Genomic DNA, 18421 nt, shown 5'->3' with positions numbered 1-18421 from the left:
CTAGCTGATATGGGGATGTCCCCAAACTTGTTCTGTAGGCAGTCCTATAAGCCCATAAAGTGTCATCTAACTTTGTTGCCCAATCTTTTCTTGACCCATTTACGACTTTTTCAAGAATGGTCTTCAACTGTTTGTTATTGGCTTCAACAAGGCCATTCGTCTGAGGATGGTAAGCAGTGGCAACTCGATGCTTTATCTGGTACTTAGCTAAGATGGCTCCTAACATTCTATTGCAAAAATGAGTGCCTTCATCACTGATGATAGCCCTAGCAGTGCCAAATCTAGAGAATATTTGCTTTTTTAGAAAATTGATTACGGTTCTCGCATCATTTCTCACACATGCTACAACTTCAACCCATTTAGAGACGTAATCTACTGCAACTAAGATATACATCTTTCCATCAGAAGGCACAAAGGGTCCCATGAAATCAATCCCCCAAACATCAAACAACTCCACTTCCATTATATTACTTAGTGGCATCTCTTGTCTTCTTCCAATATTTCCAGTCCGCTGGCATCTGTCACATCTTTTCACAAACTCATACGCATCTTTAAATAGACTTGGCCAATAAAATCCTGAATGCAGGACACGTATTGCAGTCTTTTCACCTTGAAAGTGACCTCCATATTCTGAGTTGTGACATTTTTCTAGAATTTGCTTCTGTTCCATTTCTGGGATACACCTCCTCCACATCTTATCAACATTTAGTCTAAACAAATACGGCTCATCCCAAAAATAGAATTTAGCATCAGACATTAGCTTTTTCTTTTGATGCCAACTAAACCCATCAGGAAATACACCACCTACCAAGTAATTCACAATGTTAGCATACCATGGGTGTTCTCCACTCACTCTCAAAATCCTCTCATCTGGAAAGCTATCTTGAATCACTGGTTGATCATATTTTGTACTCTCTTTATCTAACCTTGAGAGGTGATCTGCAACCACATTCTCAACTCCTTTCTTGTCTCGACCTCCAGATCAAACTCTTGCAACAACAAAATCCACCTGATCAGCCTTGCCTTGGCATCTTTTTTTGCCATCAAGTATCTGATTGCTGCATGATCCGTGTATACAATCACTTTTGCACCAATAAGATATGATCTGAACTTTTCAAGTGAGAATACCACAGCTAAAAACTCTTTTTCAGTGGTTGTGTAGTTTAATTGGGCGCCATTCAGGGTGGTGCTAGCATAGTAAATCATGTGGAAAAACTTTCCTCTTCGCTGCCCAAGTACTGCACCAATGGCTGTATCACTTGCATCACTCATGATCTCAAATGGCTCATCCCAATCAGGTGCAACAATGACAGGTGCACTAGTAAGTCTTCTTTTCAACTCCTCAAATGCTCTTTTGCATGAACCATCAAAGATAAACTCTCAATCTTGCTCCAAAAGTTGGGTAAGTGGCTTTGCTATTTTTGAGAAATCTTTTATGAAACGCCTATAGAATCCAGCATGCCCTAGAAAGCTACGAATGCCCTTGACATTGATAGGTGCTTCAAGTCTTTCAATAATCTCAATCTTTGCTCGGTCAACCTCAATTCCTTTTTCAGAAACCTTGTGTCCCAACACAATACCCTCTTTTACCATAAAATGGCATTTTCCCAATTTAGCACAAGATTATGTTGAACACACTTTTGCAATACCGCATTCAGGTTTTTCAAGCAACTCTCAAATGTATCACCATGGACTGAAAAATCATCCATAAAGACTTCAACAAAATTTTCAACCATGTCTGAAAAAATAGACATCATGCACCTTTGGAATGTAGCTGGGGCATTACATAAACCAAAAGGCATGCGTCTAAAAGCAAAGGTACCAAATGGACATGTGAAAGTAGTTTTGTGTTGATCTTCTGGTGCAATAGAAATCTGATTATATCCAGAGTATCCATCCAAAAAGCAGTAGAATGACTTACCAGCAAGACGATCCAACATCTGATCAATGAACGGTAATGGGAAATGGTCCTTCCTAGTTGCGGTATTTAACTTTCTGTAATCTATACAAATCCTCCAGCCTATCACTGTCCTCTTTGTGATCATTTCCCCAATCTCATTTTGGACTACTGTTGCTCCACCTTTCTTGGGAACACAATGCACTGGACTAATCCACTCACTATCGGCAATTGGGTAGATAATCCCCGCATCTAACCATTTGATGATTTCCCTTTTTACAACATCCTTCATCAATGGATTCAGTCTCCTTTGGTGTTCAACAGATGTTTTTGCTCCCTCCTCCAAATTTATCTTATGCATGCACATTGTCGGGCTAATTCCTTTTATGTCTGCTAACGTCCATCCAATTGCTTTCTCATTTTCCTTGAGAACATCAACCAATTCTTTTTCCTGCACACTCGAAAATTGAGATGAGATAATTACAGGCAATGTATCATCATCTCTTAAGTATGCATATTTTAAGTGTGTTGGAAGCTGCTTCAGCTCCAAATCCGATGCTTTTTCAATAGAGGGTAATGTTGGTGTAGTTACCCTATCCTTTAGGTCCAACTCCTCCTTGACCCATCTCACATCTTCCTTTATTTTCCATTCTTCAATTTCCTCAATATCATGAGTCACTTTACTCAATTGAGCCACTTCTGCATGTACCAAGTTATCTATGACTCGTACAAATGAACACTCTTCCATATTAAAAGGTTGCTTCAGAGCCTTAAACATATTGAATGTCCTTTGCTCATCATTCACTCTCAATGTGATTTCTCCTTTTTTTCACATCAATCAAAGCTCCAGCTGTAGCTAAAAATGTCCTTCCCAAAATTATTCCACAATCGTCATCGGCTTCATAATCCAAAATGATAAAATCCGCAGGAACAAAGAGATTGTCGATTTTGATAACAATATCCTCGATTTTACCTTCTGGATATACCACTGATCGATCTGCCAGCTGGAGTGAGATAGTGGTTGGCCTAGCTTCTCCAATTCCCAATCTTTGAAAAATAGACAGAGGCATCAAATTTATGCTTGCTCCCAAATCACATAAGCCTATCTTGTCTAACTTTCCAATTCTACAAGGTAGAACGAAACTACCTGGATCATCCTTTTTCACAGGCAATTTGTTTTGGATTATTGATGTGCAACTTTTTGTCATTGAAACAGTCTCAAATTCTCCAAAAACTCTTTTCTTTGTAAGAACATCCTTCATAAACTTTGCATATGTGGGCATTTGTTTCAAGGCTTCAACAAAAGGGATGTTGATATGAAGTTGAGAAAGGATCTCTAAGAACTTTTTAAATTGCCCATCATCGACTTTAGACTTACTTTGCCTAGGTGGGAAAGGCAAATTTGTTGGTGCAACTATCGCACCAGTTCGAGCATGTTTTTCTTGGGCCTTCTTTTGATTTCCAACACTTGGACTTGAACTTGTTGGACCTTCCTTGTTCACTTTCTTCTGCCCATACTCCTCATCAATTATGTCCTCAATCTCGACATACTCTTTTTCATCATCTTTCAATTTGTGCTTCTTCTTATGAGTCTCAACACTTACCGGGTGTTGCTCATCATCTGTGACTGGTAAGTCATGATTCTTTGGAGCTAACTCCTTTCCCGATCTAAGTGTGATGGCATTACATTGCCTCTTATCATTGACATTACTTGGATTTTGGGTGTTACTTGGCAACGTTCCAGGTTCTCGTGAGTTCAGTGCTTGTGCAAATTGCCCTAATTGATTTTCTAAATTTCTCATAGCAATTGCTTGATTCTTTTCACGTGCCTCGGTCTTTTGATCTTGTTTGATCATAAACTCCATCATTGCTTTCTCGAAAGGTGACATCTCTTGATTTGATGAAGGCGCTACCGGTTTTGTACTACTTCCTGATGCCTGGTGGAATGCACCTCCTTGTGGTCTCACTTGTTGATTTGGCATTTGATAAAACCCCGGCGGGTTTTGAGGCCTTTTCTGAAACTGCTCTTGCGGAGGATGCATTTGTTTTTGTTGTCCACCCCATGAGAAATTAGGATGTTTTCTCCATCCTGGATTGTATGTTTTAGAGTATGGATTGTTTTGTCGTGGGAAATTTTGACTTCCCATGAAAAATACAGATTCAGGATTATGTGGGCATTCACTATAATCATGGACGCCTTGACAAACCGCACAAAAGTCAACCTTCTTCTCTTTCATCCCATTGCTTGACATCATATTCTTCATCATGCTCTTGATTGTGGCCAACTCGGCTGCTAATGCATCATTTTGAGCTGCAAGACGAACTTCAGCCGGTGTACTTCCTTTCGAACCACTTGCATGTACCCTATCTGTGGGCCACTGGAAATTATTGGTTGCTATTCTATCCAATATCTCCACGCTCTCCTCATAGCTCTTTGTGAGCAAAGCTCCTCCAGCTGATGTATCTACTAGCATGCGTGTTTGAGCATCCAAACCTTGGTAAAATGTCTCAAGTTTCACATCATCAGGGAGTCGATGTGTCAGACATTTTCTCAGCAAATTGTTCCATCTCTCCCACACTTCCCATAACGATTCACCATCCATTTGTTGGAATGATGTGATGGCATTTCTTAGATTTGCATTTCGCGTGGGTGGGAAAAATCTTTTTAGGAATTTTTCTCTTAATTCCTCCCAAGTGGTGATGGAATCAGAAGGCAAAGACTCAAACCAGTCTCTAGCTTTCCCTTGTAGTGTTTACGAAAATAATCTTAGCCTAAATGCATCAGACGTCATGCCTCTTTGTTTGAAATTATCGCACATCTGGTTAAAGGAACGCAGATGGGACAAGGGCTCATCACTAGACATACCTCCAAAGAGACCATTGTTATTGATCATCTGAAACATCACAGGTTTGAATTCAAAATTGTCAGCATTAATTGTTGCACTGACAATTGGCGGGTTTGTTCCTTCGAAACCTCTGTTTCCATTATTGTTTACGTTATCTCCCATATCTTCTTGAATCCGAAGTCTCCTCAACCCTCTCAAAGTTCTTTCAATCTCCCAATCAAGCGCAAATTCAGGTGGTCTGAATCTTCGATCGGCCAGAGTAAAATATCCTCAAGATGTTTAAGAGAATGACAACTACCTAATGTTCTAACTTAAAAGTAAAAATAGTCCCCGGCAACGGCGCCAAAAACTTGTTGACGAAAATGCGTACTCGCAAGTATACGAGGTCGTGCAAGTAATATAGTCGTAAGACCAGATATCGAACCCACAGAGACTATCCTATTCTAAGGAAGAGAGAACTAGGCAATTGATTGCAAAAGTGATTGATTTTATTAAACTAAAGAAACTACTAAAATAAAATTAAACTAAATTCAGCAATGTAAAAATGACAACTAGAATAATCGAACAAACAAGGAAAACAATTAAACGATTTAAAAATTATGAGAAAGATGGGGTTTAGTTGACTTATACGGGTTCAATGGTTCTTCTAATGCAACTAATTTGTCAAACCAATTATATAGAAACGAATAACTTAACACCACAAAAGTTATCAATTACCTCTCGGTCTCATGATTCGATTTAAAAACATTCACTCATATCTCTATGTAGTTCATGATTTTAAAAAGCATTAAGTCCAATGGTTTTGTTAAAAATGCCCTAACACACGTCTATGTTAAGTTTAAGCGAAATAACGAAACCGCACATTTATATTCAAACGATGTCACAAATAAAGTTTCTCTCGAAGTCAATATAAGCATGTAAATATTAAATTTAAACCAAGCAAATTAATCCTAACTAACGTTGATCAAGTGCTAGCCAAAATCAAATTTACCCGACAAAATTCATATTTTTAAAAAAAATAAGCACACATTTAAATATGTTATCCGATTTCAACAAAATTGGTTTAAACAAAATCAGTTACATTAAAATTATCATCTCACCCATGTCAACTAAACCCCAACTTAAATTTACTCCATTAAGCAAAAATGTGTAACAGTGATGAAATATAATCCAAACCTCATGTCTAACTCTTATTTTTAATAACAAAACTAAGTCAACTGATAAAAAGCAAAGCAACTACTATAACAAAACATAAAATAAACAGAAAATATAAAAGGAAAAAAATGGACCAGGTTATGTGTCGTACGCTACAACCCCACGAAGAGAATTAAGAAAAAACCTCCAAGCATTGTACGACCCCTTCTCAAAAAGAAGGCTCAAGTCTCCTTTTTTCTTGATTTGCAATATGAGGTGTGCTTAATGAACTTAACACATATGGTGGTGTGGACGAATCTTATGATGAAGATGCAGATGGCGAGAGGTGATAGCTGCCGCTTTCTACAGTAGGTTTTTTTTTTCTTTTTCCTCCTCCTTTTGTCACATAAACAAATATATATATATATATATATATATATATATATATATATATATATATATATATATATATATATATATAAGCATAAGTGCATGAATGATCCTCCAACTATCAAGAATTGAACAACATTACCCCTAGCCTTCAACTTTCAGCTTAGTACAACTCTAGCCCTTGATCTTCCACTTAAATTCAATTTTTTAATTTTCAGCTTCTTTTTTTTTTCTAACAGCAAACTAACTTCAACTTCAACATCGATTATGACCAGGAAAACGACCGATTCAGCGAAGACTCAAAACTTAAAACTTGTAGATAATTGTGTCCAGTTTACGAAACATCTTGAATCGCCTAAATCGGAGTCCCGAGGAGCCAGATATGATGAAAGAACTGAGACATGGTCAATCTTCCAAACATGTTTTATTCGCCTTAATTGCTCGTGATGAATTTATCTTCTTTCAAATCCGTCAATTCCTTGCTGAAACCATTTGGACATTATAATATGAGTCCAACTCCCACCAAGACTCGTTGAATAAGTGGTGGGGGCCTAAGAAGCTTAGGCAATCTTGTATTCACAAGATAAAATCCGTTAATTCCTTTTAGATTTTTGAACTTCATAAGAGGAAGTCAAACTCCCACCATGACCCGTAGACTAGGCGGTGGGGAACCCATGAAACACAGGTTGCACTTGCATTAACAAGTAAAATGAATACCGTCGATTCCGATGCAAAGCACAATGTGCTATATTATGGATTTCGTGCAAGAAAACCATCTCCCACCAACCTGTAGAATAGGAGGAGGGGAACTCAAGAAACTCGAGTTGCACTTGTGATGACAAGTGGTGATGAAAGCCGTCAATTCCTTTAAGAATTTTGGACTTCATAAGAAGAAGCCTAACTCTCATCGTCCTATAGAATCAGAGATGAGGAACCCATGCAAGACAAGTCAAAAACCCAACTGAATGGGTAGAAAAACACCAACCGAGAAATATTATGTCGATTACACTCATTAATGAAAATTTATCTTTTTAAGCTCAAAAAATGATGTAAACTGTAAAATCTGGGGACAAAAATAAGTTTTTTAGTTCATTTAGAGATCGAAAAACGAGCACTAAACACTATGAGACTTAGTGCCTATTATATAAACCCTGGCGACTGTGTGACGTAATGCCTGTTGTATAAACCGTGGTAGAAAATAGACTTTGTGCCAATCCCTTAGGTCAATCCTTAGGAATGAATGAATGAAGGATAATTGACTCTTAGGCTAAAGCTTTAAGAAACCGAAGGAGATAATGGGGATGGGTAATTTGGATTGATTGTCTGATGATTAAATAAAATATAATATCTTACTATGGGTTGAAAACCATATATGCTCACCAGGCTCCCAAGCTTGACCTACTCAGTTTTGTTTGTATTACAGGTAATGGCACAAGAGTATAAGTTGGTGGACTTGACGAGAGATTTTGAATTATAGATCAGTAGTTATAAATATCTGTTGTAAGGTCTATTCTATACTGTTTATGCTTTTGGTCTGTATCGGAACATCACATCCCGAGATTTTGTTATTTAATGAAAATAAATCTCTTTAAAGAAATGCTTTGATAAATTCTTATCACATTTTGTTTTGGGAACAAATTCCGCAGCAGTTTTCTTCAATTGATTACTCTAATTTTAAAACAAAGCATAAACAAATCGGTCTTTTCTGGCCGTGAAAAATGGGGATGTCACACTTTATCAACCATGCAAAGGCTTAAAGTCATGAAGTTTATGGAGTATGAGCCTTTAGGGAGTCCAGATCTGAGAGTATAGTTATGGTCATAACGGGTTAAGACCAAGAGAGTGGGAAAAAGAAAGTCTGGACATACGCCAAGCAGAAATCCAGTACGCCTCGCGTACTGATAAAGTGTCCCTGATGGCCCGATTTGGATTCGTGCATACGTTGAGCGTACCAAGGGAGGTACGCCCCATGAAACCTTGTTGTTGGATTTTTGGGCTAAAACTCTCATTGGGCCTAAAGTGTTGGGACTGGATTTTGGGCTTATTATGCTGGAGATTTTGATCATAGAAATATTGTGTGTGTCTTGGGCCTTTGTGTTGGACTTGCCATTTGGACTTAAGTTTAAGAGTTGGGCCTTAGGAGAGACCATTTAGTATTGGGCCTTGGTGGGCCCAATGAGCTTGAGTTAATTGTGGGTCGAGTAGTGAGCTATCTTTAGACCTAATGAGTGAGGTTTGGTCTTAGATATTCATTGGGTAATTGTGGGTTTTGGTTCAGTGTTAGAGGCCCGTGTGCAGCAACAACATCTATAGGAGTTGTTCATCATCCAAGGTGAGTCTTCTCAGTATACTTACCTAGTGTGATAATCTTTGTGTGACCAGAGGGTCTCATGTGTTTATATTAAGTATTGTGATATCCTAAATTATGTCTTTGTGATTTTTGTTATGTATTATTCTAAGCTTACTGAGTTAGGACCGGAGGGTCCACCCGAGTTGTGGGACCGGAGGGTTCCACTGAGACACATTAACCGGAGGGTCTTATTTGAATATAGCCATGGGAGGCTAATGAGTTATGTGTGGTATTTTGGGGAACTCACTAAGCTTTGTGCTTACCGTTTTATGTGATATGTGTTCCAGGTACATCTCATAATCGTGGGAAGGCGTCGGCTTGATTGTACACACGAGATTGAGTTATGTTTGAGGATCCTGGGTTTTTATAATGGATATGTGTTTTTAATAATTTGATACTTTGGGATTTTTGTGAACTGTGTTAATGAGAATTATGTGATTTTAAAATGAAAAATTTGTTTGAAAATTTACGGTGTTACAAGTTGGTATCAGAGCCTTGGTTTGAGGGATTTGGATGTACCTTCGGGTGTAGCTGGACTCAAACTGAGGATTTGAGAAAAAAATTCAATGGAAATGATTTTTCAAAATGAGAATGAGTTTTAAGAGAAAAACAAGTTGGAGCAGTGTGTACAATCAGCCAGAGCCCAAACGGTGATTTCCCAAAATACCCTTACTTATTTGTGTTATGAGATATTAGGGATTCATGCTAGAGGATAGGCTAGGTATTTCATATCTTAGGGCTAGAGTTGCCTGATTTGTGATGCCTTAGCCTAGGAAATATTATGGATTGATATTATCTGCTATTTTCTCTGTGTATGTGTTGAGTAAGAGTACCTAGAAAGAATCTTTTAGAGAGAGCTTTGAGTAGAGGAGTAATATATGAGAGATACCTAGATGTGCATTTGAGGAACCTACTGAGAGAGTAGTGAGATACCTATGAGTGGTAGGGTTTCTTGAGTTGGGTAATGCCTTTTAGAGTTGTGGATAGAACAAGTGGAGTTGTATGCTCGAGTGGTTTTACGTGTTGATGGAGGTGATTCGATGCCCGAATGTTGCTTGCTTTGTGCTTTGTGGAACTCTTGATGATGGGAGACAACTACTAATTGAATATGACGATATTCAGGAGGTAGATGGCTGGAATCATGAGGAGTTCTTCAGTAGCTAATGGAAGAGAAGTGTGAGCACCTAGGAAGATCCTAGGGAGTGATTTTAGTCAGATGAGTACATTGATAGAGGAGAGTATTCGCTGGAGAGCGAACATGTGTAACGAGATTTGTGATTGAGAAGGTTGAGCAGCTACTTAGGAAATCTGGGACGATTCGTGTGGAAAGTATGGGTAGATGTGGCAGGTAGTATGGGCCTGTACTACTAGAAGCAGAGGACCCATACTCGAAACAGGGAGAATTCAAGAGGTTCTAAATAGCATGTTAAGGGGAGATAACGTGGTTCGGGTACCATGATTCGTAGCAGAGTGTGTTTCCATCTTACTAGTTATCCAACAATGGGTATTCATTCTGAGAGTGGATGTGGTAATATATGGGGCCAGAGGGCCATATCGGTTGAGCTTTGACAAATTGTACCTTGCGAAGAAAATTGAGTTTAGATCCTAAGGAGTTTGACCGGTGAGCTACCAGTTGGAGTCGCGGGACTTGAGGAAAAGTGGAGATGATACGCTGTGGAGGATTGTGGTCTGGGTTGAGTGATCGGTCGATGATTGAAATGTCACTTTCTATGACGAGAACTTCACTAGTTCCTCTACACCTAGACCAAATCAAGCTACCTGCATCTTAGCCCCACACAAGCGGTCTTAAAGTGGTTTGTGAGGCTCATAGCATGTCCTATTTGTCCAATACAAGGAATTTCATATCAAGACCCAGGACCTATCTATGATTCAATACATATGACTCGGTGTTATGGTACATCTAGGGATGAGAAAAATGAGAGAACAAAAATGCATGAAGACCTAAGCTAGAATGCAACTAAAAAAAGATGAAAATTAGAAAAGAAAAAAACAAAATATGCAATATTTGTGAAATTTTTTATGCAATTTTTATAGTTGCCCTAAATGAATGACTCTAAATGCAACTATATAAAACTTAAATGCAAAAAAATAAAAGATAAGAATACCTCGCCCCAAGCTTAAAATTAAGCATTGCCCTCAATGCTTAGGATGAGAGTAAGGAAGGATCATATCGAGATCAAGGTGGTGGAGACCCGCGAGGACAGTAACCGCCCTCAGGCCAGAAATGATGTCGAAGATCCTCCATGTAGTTGTTAGTGCGAGTCTGTTGCTCCTCACTATGCCAAATTGCCTTGCAAGCGCAAGGCAGCAAGCTGACTGTATATATATCAAGAGGAAGCTCGGGTCCTGACTAGTGCTATGGAAACTATTGGTACTCAGGTTATGGATGGAACTATGCTCCAGAGGGCTAACCATGAAAGTATTGTGGCACTTGCTCGATAGGTCGGTCATAATGGTCCTCAGACTCAAATGGTCTTTTGTCACCAAGTTCTTCTCAATTCACCTTTTTAAAATCTAATTGAGGTTATCCAAGCATTCATCAAGCGAATTACTATATACGGTGAAGTAATGCATGAACACTTCAATTATATTCTCAACATACTCGAAGAAGATACTCACCATGCCCCTTTTGGAATATGGTAGGGGCATTGCATATTCCAAATAGCATCTGCTTATAGGCAAACGTGCCAAAAGGGCATGTAAAATTCGTCTTGTCTTGATCTTCAGGGGCAACGAGTATTTGATGAAAACCCGAGTACCAATCAAGGCAATAATAATGTGATTTTCATGCCAACCTCTTGAGTATTTGGTTAATTAAAGGAAGGGAAAATTATATTTTCAAGTGCTTGAATTCAACTTTCTATAATCAATGCACACCCTCCATCCATTTTGAACTCGAGTGGGTACCATTACCCCTTGTCATTTTCAACAACCATGATTCCTATTTTCATGGGAACCACATGAACCGGACTAACCCATTTGGAGTCAGAAATGGGGTAAATCATATCCGCATCAAGGAGCTTGACTATCTCTTTCTCGACAACTTCCATCATCGGAGGATTTAATCTTCTTTTAGCTTCCCTCCTAGGCTTACAATCATCTTCCATGAGGATCTTGTGAGTGCATAGATTAGAATTAATCCCCTTGATATCCGCTATTGTCTACCCCATGGCCTCTTTGTGATCTTTTAAAACTTCAACCAATTTGTCTTCTTCAAAATCTTTCATTTAAGAAGAGATCATCACCAGAAGAGTTTCGTCCTTACCTAGATAAGCATACTTCAAGTGGCTAGGTAAGACTTTCAATTCAAGTGTGGTTAGGTGGATTATGGGAGGGGGCATCTTGTTTGGAGAATGAGATCAGGCAATGTGAGAGACATCCTTATTTGTTGACTTGTTAACTTCCAAATTCTTCACAATCTCTTCAACTTCAGAGTCCAATGTATACATTTGTAATGTTTTCTTCAAACTCTCACAATTAAGGCTTGTCTTGACTACCATCTTTAAAATATCCCCATGTGATAAAGTAAACAATTATTGGGCTATTGGCTCAATCAGATCAACCCGATACAATGGAGAAATGTTGCTAGACCACCTCATTGCTTCAAAGATGTTGAAGTCAATAGTCTCTCCATCAAACTCCATAGGGATCTTCCCTTTATGGACATCAATGATTGTGTGAGCGGTATTCATGAAAGGTCTTCCAATGACATAGAAGTCTGCGGGAAAGACAAGTTGATTAACTTGCACTAGTACATCTTCCAACACTGCTATTGGAAAAAACACTTGACTTGTCCGCTAGTTAAATGATTACTCCGGTTTCTTCCAAAGGTCAAACATTTAGAGATTGAAAAACCGAATATGGCATGACATTGATTGAGGCCCCAATATCTAACATGACACTTTCAACATGCAAATCACAAATAGTGCAAGGGATATCAAACAGTCCCGAATCCTTGCATTTGGGAGGTAACTTCTTTTGGATAACTCCGGATACATTTGCATTGACTTGAGTCTTTTCATTCACCTTGAACTTCCTCTTGTTGGTGCATAAATCCTTGAGAAATTTGGCATAGCTTGGAATTTTCTTAATAGCATCCAATAGTGGAATGTTGATTTGGACCTTGTGGAAAGTCTCAAGAAACTCTTTTTCTTCTTCATTTTTCTTTGATGGGGCTAACCGGGAGGGAAAAGGTGGTGGTATGACCAATATCTTGATGGTCTTAGTGGAAGATTCGGGTTGATCAGTGTTTGAAACAACCGGTTCGTTTGGAGGAACTACCACCTTCGAAGGTTCAACAACAATAACCTCATCTTCTTCCTCTCTTGAAACACTTTTGGGGTTGCTTTCTCCAAGTTTTTTTTTCCATTTTTCAAGGTTATTGCACTCACATTGGGATTCTTCTTGGTTTGAGGTGGACGTTTACCCCTTTGTTCCTTGTTGTTAAGAGCGGTGGCCAAGTCTCCAATTTGTGCTTGAATGTTGGAGAAGGTGTTCTTGGTCTCTTGTTGAAATTGGGTTTGGCTTTAAGCAAGAGAAGTAACAAATTCCTAAATACTCATTTGATGGTTACCACTTGATTGGCCTTGTTTTTGAGGTTTTTTGGTAATGTGGAGAGGGATAAGATGTTTGTGGATATGGAGGTTTTTAGGATGGGTATTGGGAAGATTGGGGTCTCATCATAACACTTTGTGGGTTTTCCTTTGGTAGGTATGGTTTTTTGGGTTATTCCTCCAATTTGGGTTCTATTTGTTTTGAAATCCCATAGGTCTTGGTTGTTCTTTATATCCTGTCATTGCATTAACATCCTTCGGTTCACTTCTAAGTGTGGGACATTTATCCGTATAATGCCCTGTCATTGCACAAATACCATAAACCATCAATTGTTGACCACTTCCCACCACCATTTGACTTAAACATTAGTCAAATCCAAGAGCTTTGATTCCAAGTGGTGGGTGTTGCTAACTTCACCAACCACGTGTAGGAAACTCTCTCTTCATGCCATTTTCAGTCCCAAAGTTTCTTTGATTTTGAGAAATGGTACCAAAAAGTGATCTTATTTCTTGAGGTGTCTTGTTGAAGATGTCACCGCCACTTGGAGCATCAATCATCCTCTGATCTTTTTCATTCATACCCACATAAATTATTAAAGAAGTAGTTGTTCGGGTATGTTGTGTTGAGGACAACTTGTACACAAGTTGTTGAATCGCTCCCAAAAATCATGAAAAGTCACATTCTCCCCTTGAAGAATCCTCAAAATGTCACTCTTTTGACTTGATATTCAGGAAGTGGGATACAACTTGCTATTGAAGGCTTGTGAGTAACTTTTCCCATGTGTGAATAGATCTCGGTGGTAAGTTGAATAGCCACTCTCTAGCTTTATCTTCCAAGGTGAGTGGGAAGGTGGTTAGCTTGAAATCATCCAATGTCACATGTTTGGGAAACATGCTAGCACATATCATATGAAAGGGCTTCAAATGCCTTTGAAGATCTTCTTTATACAAACCATGGAACTTGGTGAGTTGATGTATGAAACTCGACTTCAATTCAATCCCTCGACGGTTTTCGGGATAAACAGTACCAAGAGGTGTATGAGTAACATCCGTCTCCATTATTTGTCTAAATGTCAACTCTTGAGGGGGATTGGGTATATTGGGGTTATTTGGATATTGTTGCATGTAATTGGGAGGTTGTTGGTAAGGTGGGTATGGGTATTGTTGGTGATTGTAGATTTGTGGTGGATAAGGTTAGTAGTTAGGATATTGGTTGTAGGGAGGTTGTTGTGGTGGGTACATAGGGTATTGGTACATTGGAGGTTCTAAGTAAAATCAATGCTTCAATGCTAAACCAAAGAAATAAACCAACAATTATTCATTCAAGTACCAAGCTCATGATCAAAGTATTAAACAAGCATAAGAAATATGAACTAGAATCATAAACATAAGATAAATGACAATCAAGCATGAATCCTTCAAAACCCAAAATATCCAAGGGTTTTAGCCAAAGTTAACCAAAATAAAGAAAGTAGCCACTCATGGCAGCAAGATAACAATCACAAAAGTGTTTTTGCATCACAAAACTAACAATTACTAGAAATATGTGAAGAATGTAGATCAAGCTATCCAAAATCACCTTCAAGGTGCTCTAATGGTGGAAAATTGAATTGTGGGTGCCAAACCTAACCCCCCCCCCCCCCCCCCCCAAGGTAAATAGTGAGCAAAATGACCAAAATGCCCAAAAGTGTGCAGTTGCATGGGTACCCTTGCCGATTTGCACGACGGAGACTCCACCCTCATAAATGATGTTGGCATGTTACTGGTTCTTTTTCTCCACTACACCACCCCACAACTCAAGATTTCCTTGGTCCCCTCCACACCTCACATGATTCAAATTTGGCCAATCATCTTCAAGCTTCAAATGTGGATAGTCCAAGCCCAAAATAAGAATCCAAGACTCATCTTCATAAGCGCACTTCATCCAAGTTTTCAACATTTTAAGCCCAAATCTTCTTTGGTGGATCTGTAGATCCCAATGATGCCTCTAAAACCCACAAAGCTCGTCTCCAAGCTAATCCACAACCGCAAGATTTCATATGAAGTTTCATTCCAATGGCTTGATTGAACAGTAATAAAGCACGGTTAGTAGCCCAAGATTTCACCGAGGTCCTTGGACTTGACTCTCATACTTTCAGTTGTTTTGCTAAAGCATCAACCGTTCGTCTCGTAATATCTCTTGATGTCATGCAAAGATGACCCTTGCATAAAAATTCATTAATTTTTTATTACACACATATCTAGTCTCCCCAATATTTTATAGGCAGCGTGTTCCTCATGCCAACTTTATATTAGTCTCCCCATTTTTTTTAAAGGTAGCAAGTTTCTCATGTAGCATTCCAACTACTCCTTTGTATTTTAGTGTGCAGACATATCAAGAAACTGCATGCATTTTTTCAAGAGAGTGATAAATTCTTTAGTAATTGTACTTATTATGAATTCGTGGTAAATGAAGAAAACTTGTGAAAAGTTTGAACTGAATACATAGATATAAAATGTGTTTATGGTCTACTAATCAGATAGTAAATATGGTTATGATTTGAAAACAAGCATTTACACGCCGAACTTGACTAAATGTTGATTCTATGCGTATTCGGTTTGATTCTATTGACATCTTTGCACATACTAATTTATGATTGTTTAGATTTTTACATGCTAAATGTCAAAAACATCATTATAGTTTGTTTTCTTTTTCTTATTTAACCACTGATTGATTTTTTTTTCTGCTTTAACCATTTAGATTAGTTTTTATTTATTTATTTATTTATTTTTTACATTGTAAGGGTTTCTCGGTAAAGAATCTAGTAAAAACATCGAAATAATGTTTTTATTTAGTTTAATGGTTAAATCATAACAAAATCCATCATACATGATTAACCACACAAATTTCAAAATATAATGTTTTTTATAAAATTCAAAAAATTACATAGTAGTTTTGTAAAACAGTAATCAAAGTCTCAGATGTTGATAGACCTAGCAAACGTGTCGTGTCGTGTTCGTGTCGTGTCAATACATTAAACAGGTTGAAAGGGTTTGACCTTAACCCGACTTGTTTAATTATCATGTCGTGTCGTGTCAACTCGTTTATTTTCGTGTCAGGTTTCGGGTTAATGTTTAGACCTTGTAAATATATTGTGTCATATCGGGGTTGAAATATTTTAAATGTTGGAAAATAGGAGTTGTGGAGGCAAAAAGGAAAAACTGAAACACTAGAGTTATAAGATGGAATGACAAAATTTATAATCAGTTTAGAAGGAAAAATAAAAAGAGTTAAAGTTGGTAAACAAAAGGGATATATGGTGAGGATGACTAAAATTAAGTAACTTTAAAATTTTGAATATTACTTATAATTATTGAGTTTGGCCCACTACAAGTCTATATATAGCATATAATATATTTATAAAAATATAAAATTTATAATTAATAATATATAATTAAACGGGTCATATTCGAGTCATCTTCGAGTTGAAAGTCTTGACCCTAACCCTACCCGTTTAATTATCGTGTCATGTCGTGTCATCCCATTTACATAAACGTGTTGAAACCTCTGACCTTAACCCACTAATTTCGTGTCGGGTTTTCGTGTCGTGTAATGTTTTGTGAGGTCTAGTCGTTGAACAAAAAATAATTAATGGTTACACAAAAAAAAAAATCTAAATTGTAATCATTTTTATAGAATTTGGCCGACGTGCATATACTTTAATCTAAATCAAAAGTAAATTATGATTCTCATATTTTCGTTTTTAACATATTTGTTTGTACTGAAAATGTAAATAAACTTATAAAATCGAGTACTTCTTACAAAATAACATAAGAATATATATATATATATATATATATATATATATATATATATATATATATATATAAATATAAGGGTAAACCAAATTTATAATGTTTGGTTAATTAAAAAATCATCAGATCTTGGTTTTACAGTTAAAAAAAAAAAAAAAAAAAAAAAAAAAAAAAAAAAAAAAAAAAAAAAAAAACTATCAAAGCCAACCTGCAAAAAATCATCAAATTTATACTTTTTTTCTAATTTATCCACAGTAACAACTTTTTGGTAGTAGGTGGTATTTTTTTGGAAAAAGTTGTTAAACTTTTAAAAGTTGTCAACGGTGTTGTTATTTTGTTATTTGTTCTTTTTGTTATTTTGTTATTGTTCTTATTATTATTATTTTATTTTATTACTCCTTCCATCTCAAAATTATAATCAATCTTTTCTTTTTGGTTTGTTCCAAAATAATAGACGATTTTAAAAATAAATAACATTTTTACCAAAATACCCCTCATTATTACTTAACCAAGTAAGCATTTAATGGAAAATTAAATGCAAAGAAATGTCAAAATTGTCATCTTATTGTATAAAGTTAGTAGTAATTAATGTTTTCTTAATCTATGTGTTTTTTGTCTGCAGACAATAATTTTGGGACGGAGGGAGTATTTTTTATTTTTTTTCTAAAATTGTTCATTTGTTCTCGCAATAACATTTTTTTTTCTAATTTGACAAAATATCATCACAATTCACATCCTTCTCTTGATTCTTTATCTTTTCATCGTTGGAGATAAATTGCAGGTTAACACTTCTTCAACTTTGTAGCTTCATAAACAAATAAATTCAAACGAATTGCAAACATAATTCGTTTTTCACCATTAAGTATATTTAAAGATAGGATACTCTTATTAATAACTATACCTAAAGGCTTAGCCGATAAACAAAAAATATGTAATAACTTAATTCCAAAATAAAGCATATTTCTCCTATCAACTTGCATATAACATACATAAAAATCATATATGAATAACATTTAAAAAAAATCATAATAATTTGAATGCAACCAAAACCATAATGGATATTTTAACTCAAGAGGATGTAGCAAGTGAAATAACAATTAAGTCGACGTTTAATTTAGTGAGATAGTAGAAAGGCGATGTAGCAAATGAAATAACAATTAAGTTAGTGAGATTGTGGAAGGATTAAATGTAATCTTTTAAATCCTTTTTTTTATTTTTAAACTTTTATTAAAACAAATAGCAAAATATTGAAATTACTTTGTTTGATTATTAATCTTGCAAATACAAAGCTTAATGAAAATAAACATCATAATAAAACTTTTGAACTCACAAAGATCGAAATTCATTAGTTTGATTAGTAAATTTATTTGCCAAACTTAAAATATCGTCTTTAACAAAAAAGAAAAAAAAAATGTTGGCTTTGTTTAATCTCTCT

At 36.7% G+C, this 18421-nt stretch overlaps 1 protein-coding gene across 1 annotated transcript; it reads right to left on the bottom strand.

The window, feature by feature from the left end:
• Nucleotides 1-2694: 2694 nt before the first annotated feature.
• LOC145051021 (uncharacterized) lies at nucleotides 2695-4905 on the bottom strand. The gene is made up of 2 exons (XM_078999177.1): nucleotides 4764-4905; nucleotides 2695-4640 (listed from the first exon to the last, which is right to left on the bottom strand). The coding sequence occupies exons 1-2, from the start codon at nucleotides 4903-4905 to the stop codon at nucleotides 2695-2697; spliced, it is 2088 nt and encodes a 695-aa protein (XP_078855303.1).
• Nucleotides 4906-18421: the final 13516 nt, after the last annotated feature.

Source organism: Lactuca serriola, chromosome 1 (genome assembly GCF_051521515.1).
Source record: "Lactuca serriola cultivar US96UC23 chromosome 1, Lser_US96UC23_V15, whole genome shotgun sequence".
NCBI classification, from domain to species: Eukaryota; Viridiplantae; Streptophyta; class Magnoliopsida; order Asterales; family Asteraceae; genus Lactuca; species Lactuca serriola.
The sequence above is the reverse complement of the archived record's forward strand: the minus strand, read 5'-3'. Positions and strand labels throughout refer to the sequence as shown.

Excerpts from the sequence above, each read along its gene's own strand:
- LOC145051021 (XM_078999177.1), bottom strand. The coding sequence starts at position 4,905 with ATGGGAGATAACGTAAACAATAATGGAAACAGAGGTTTCGAAGGAACA. Across the intron at positions 4,641-4,763 it reads TAACAATGGTCTCTTTGGAG|GGAAAGCTAGAGACTGGTTT; the intron begins GTATGTCTAGTG and ends AAACACTACAAG.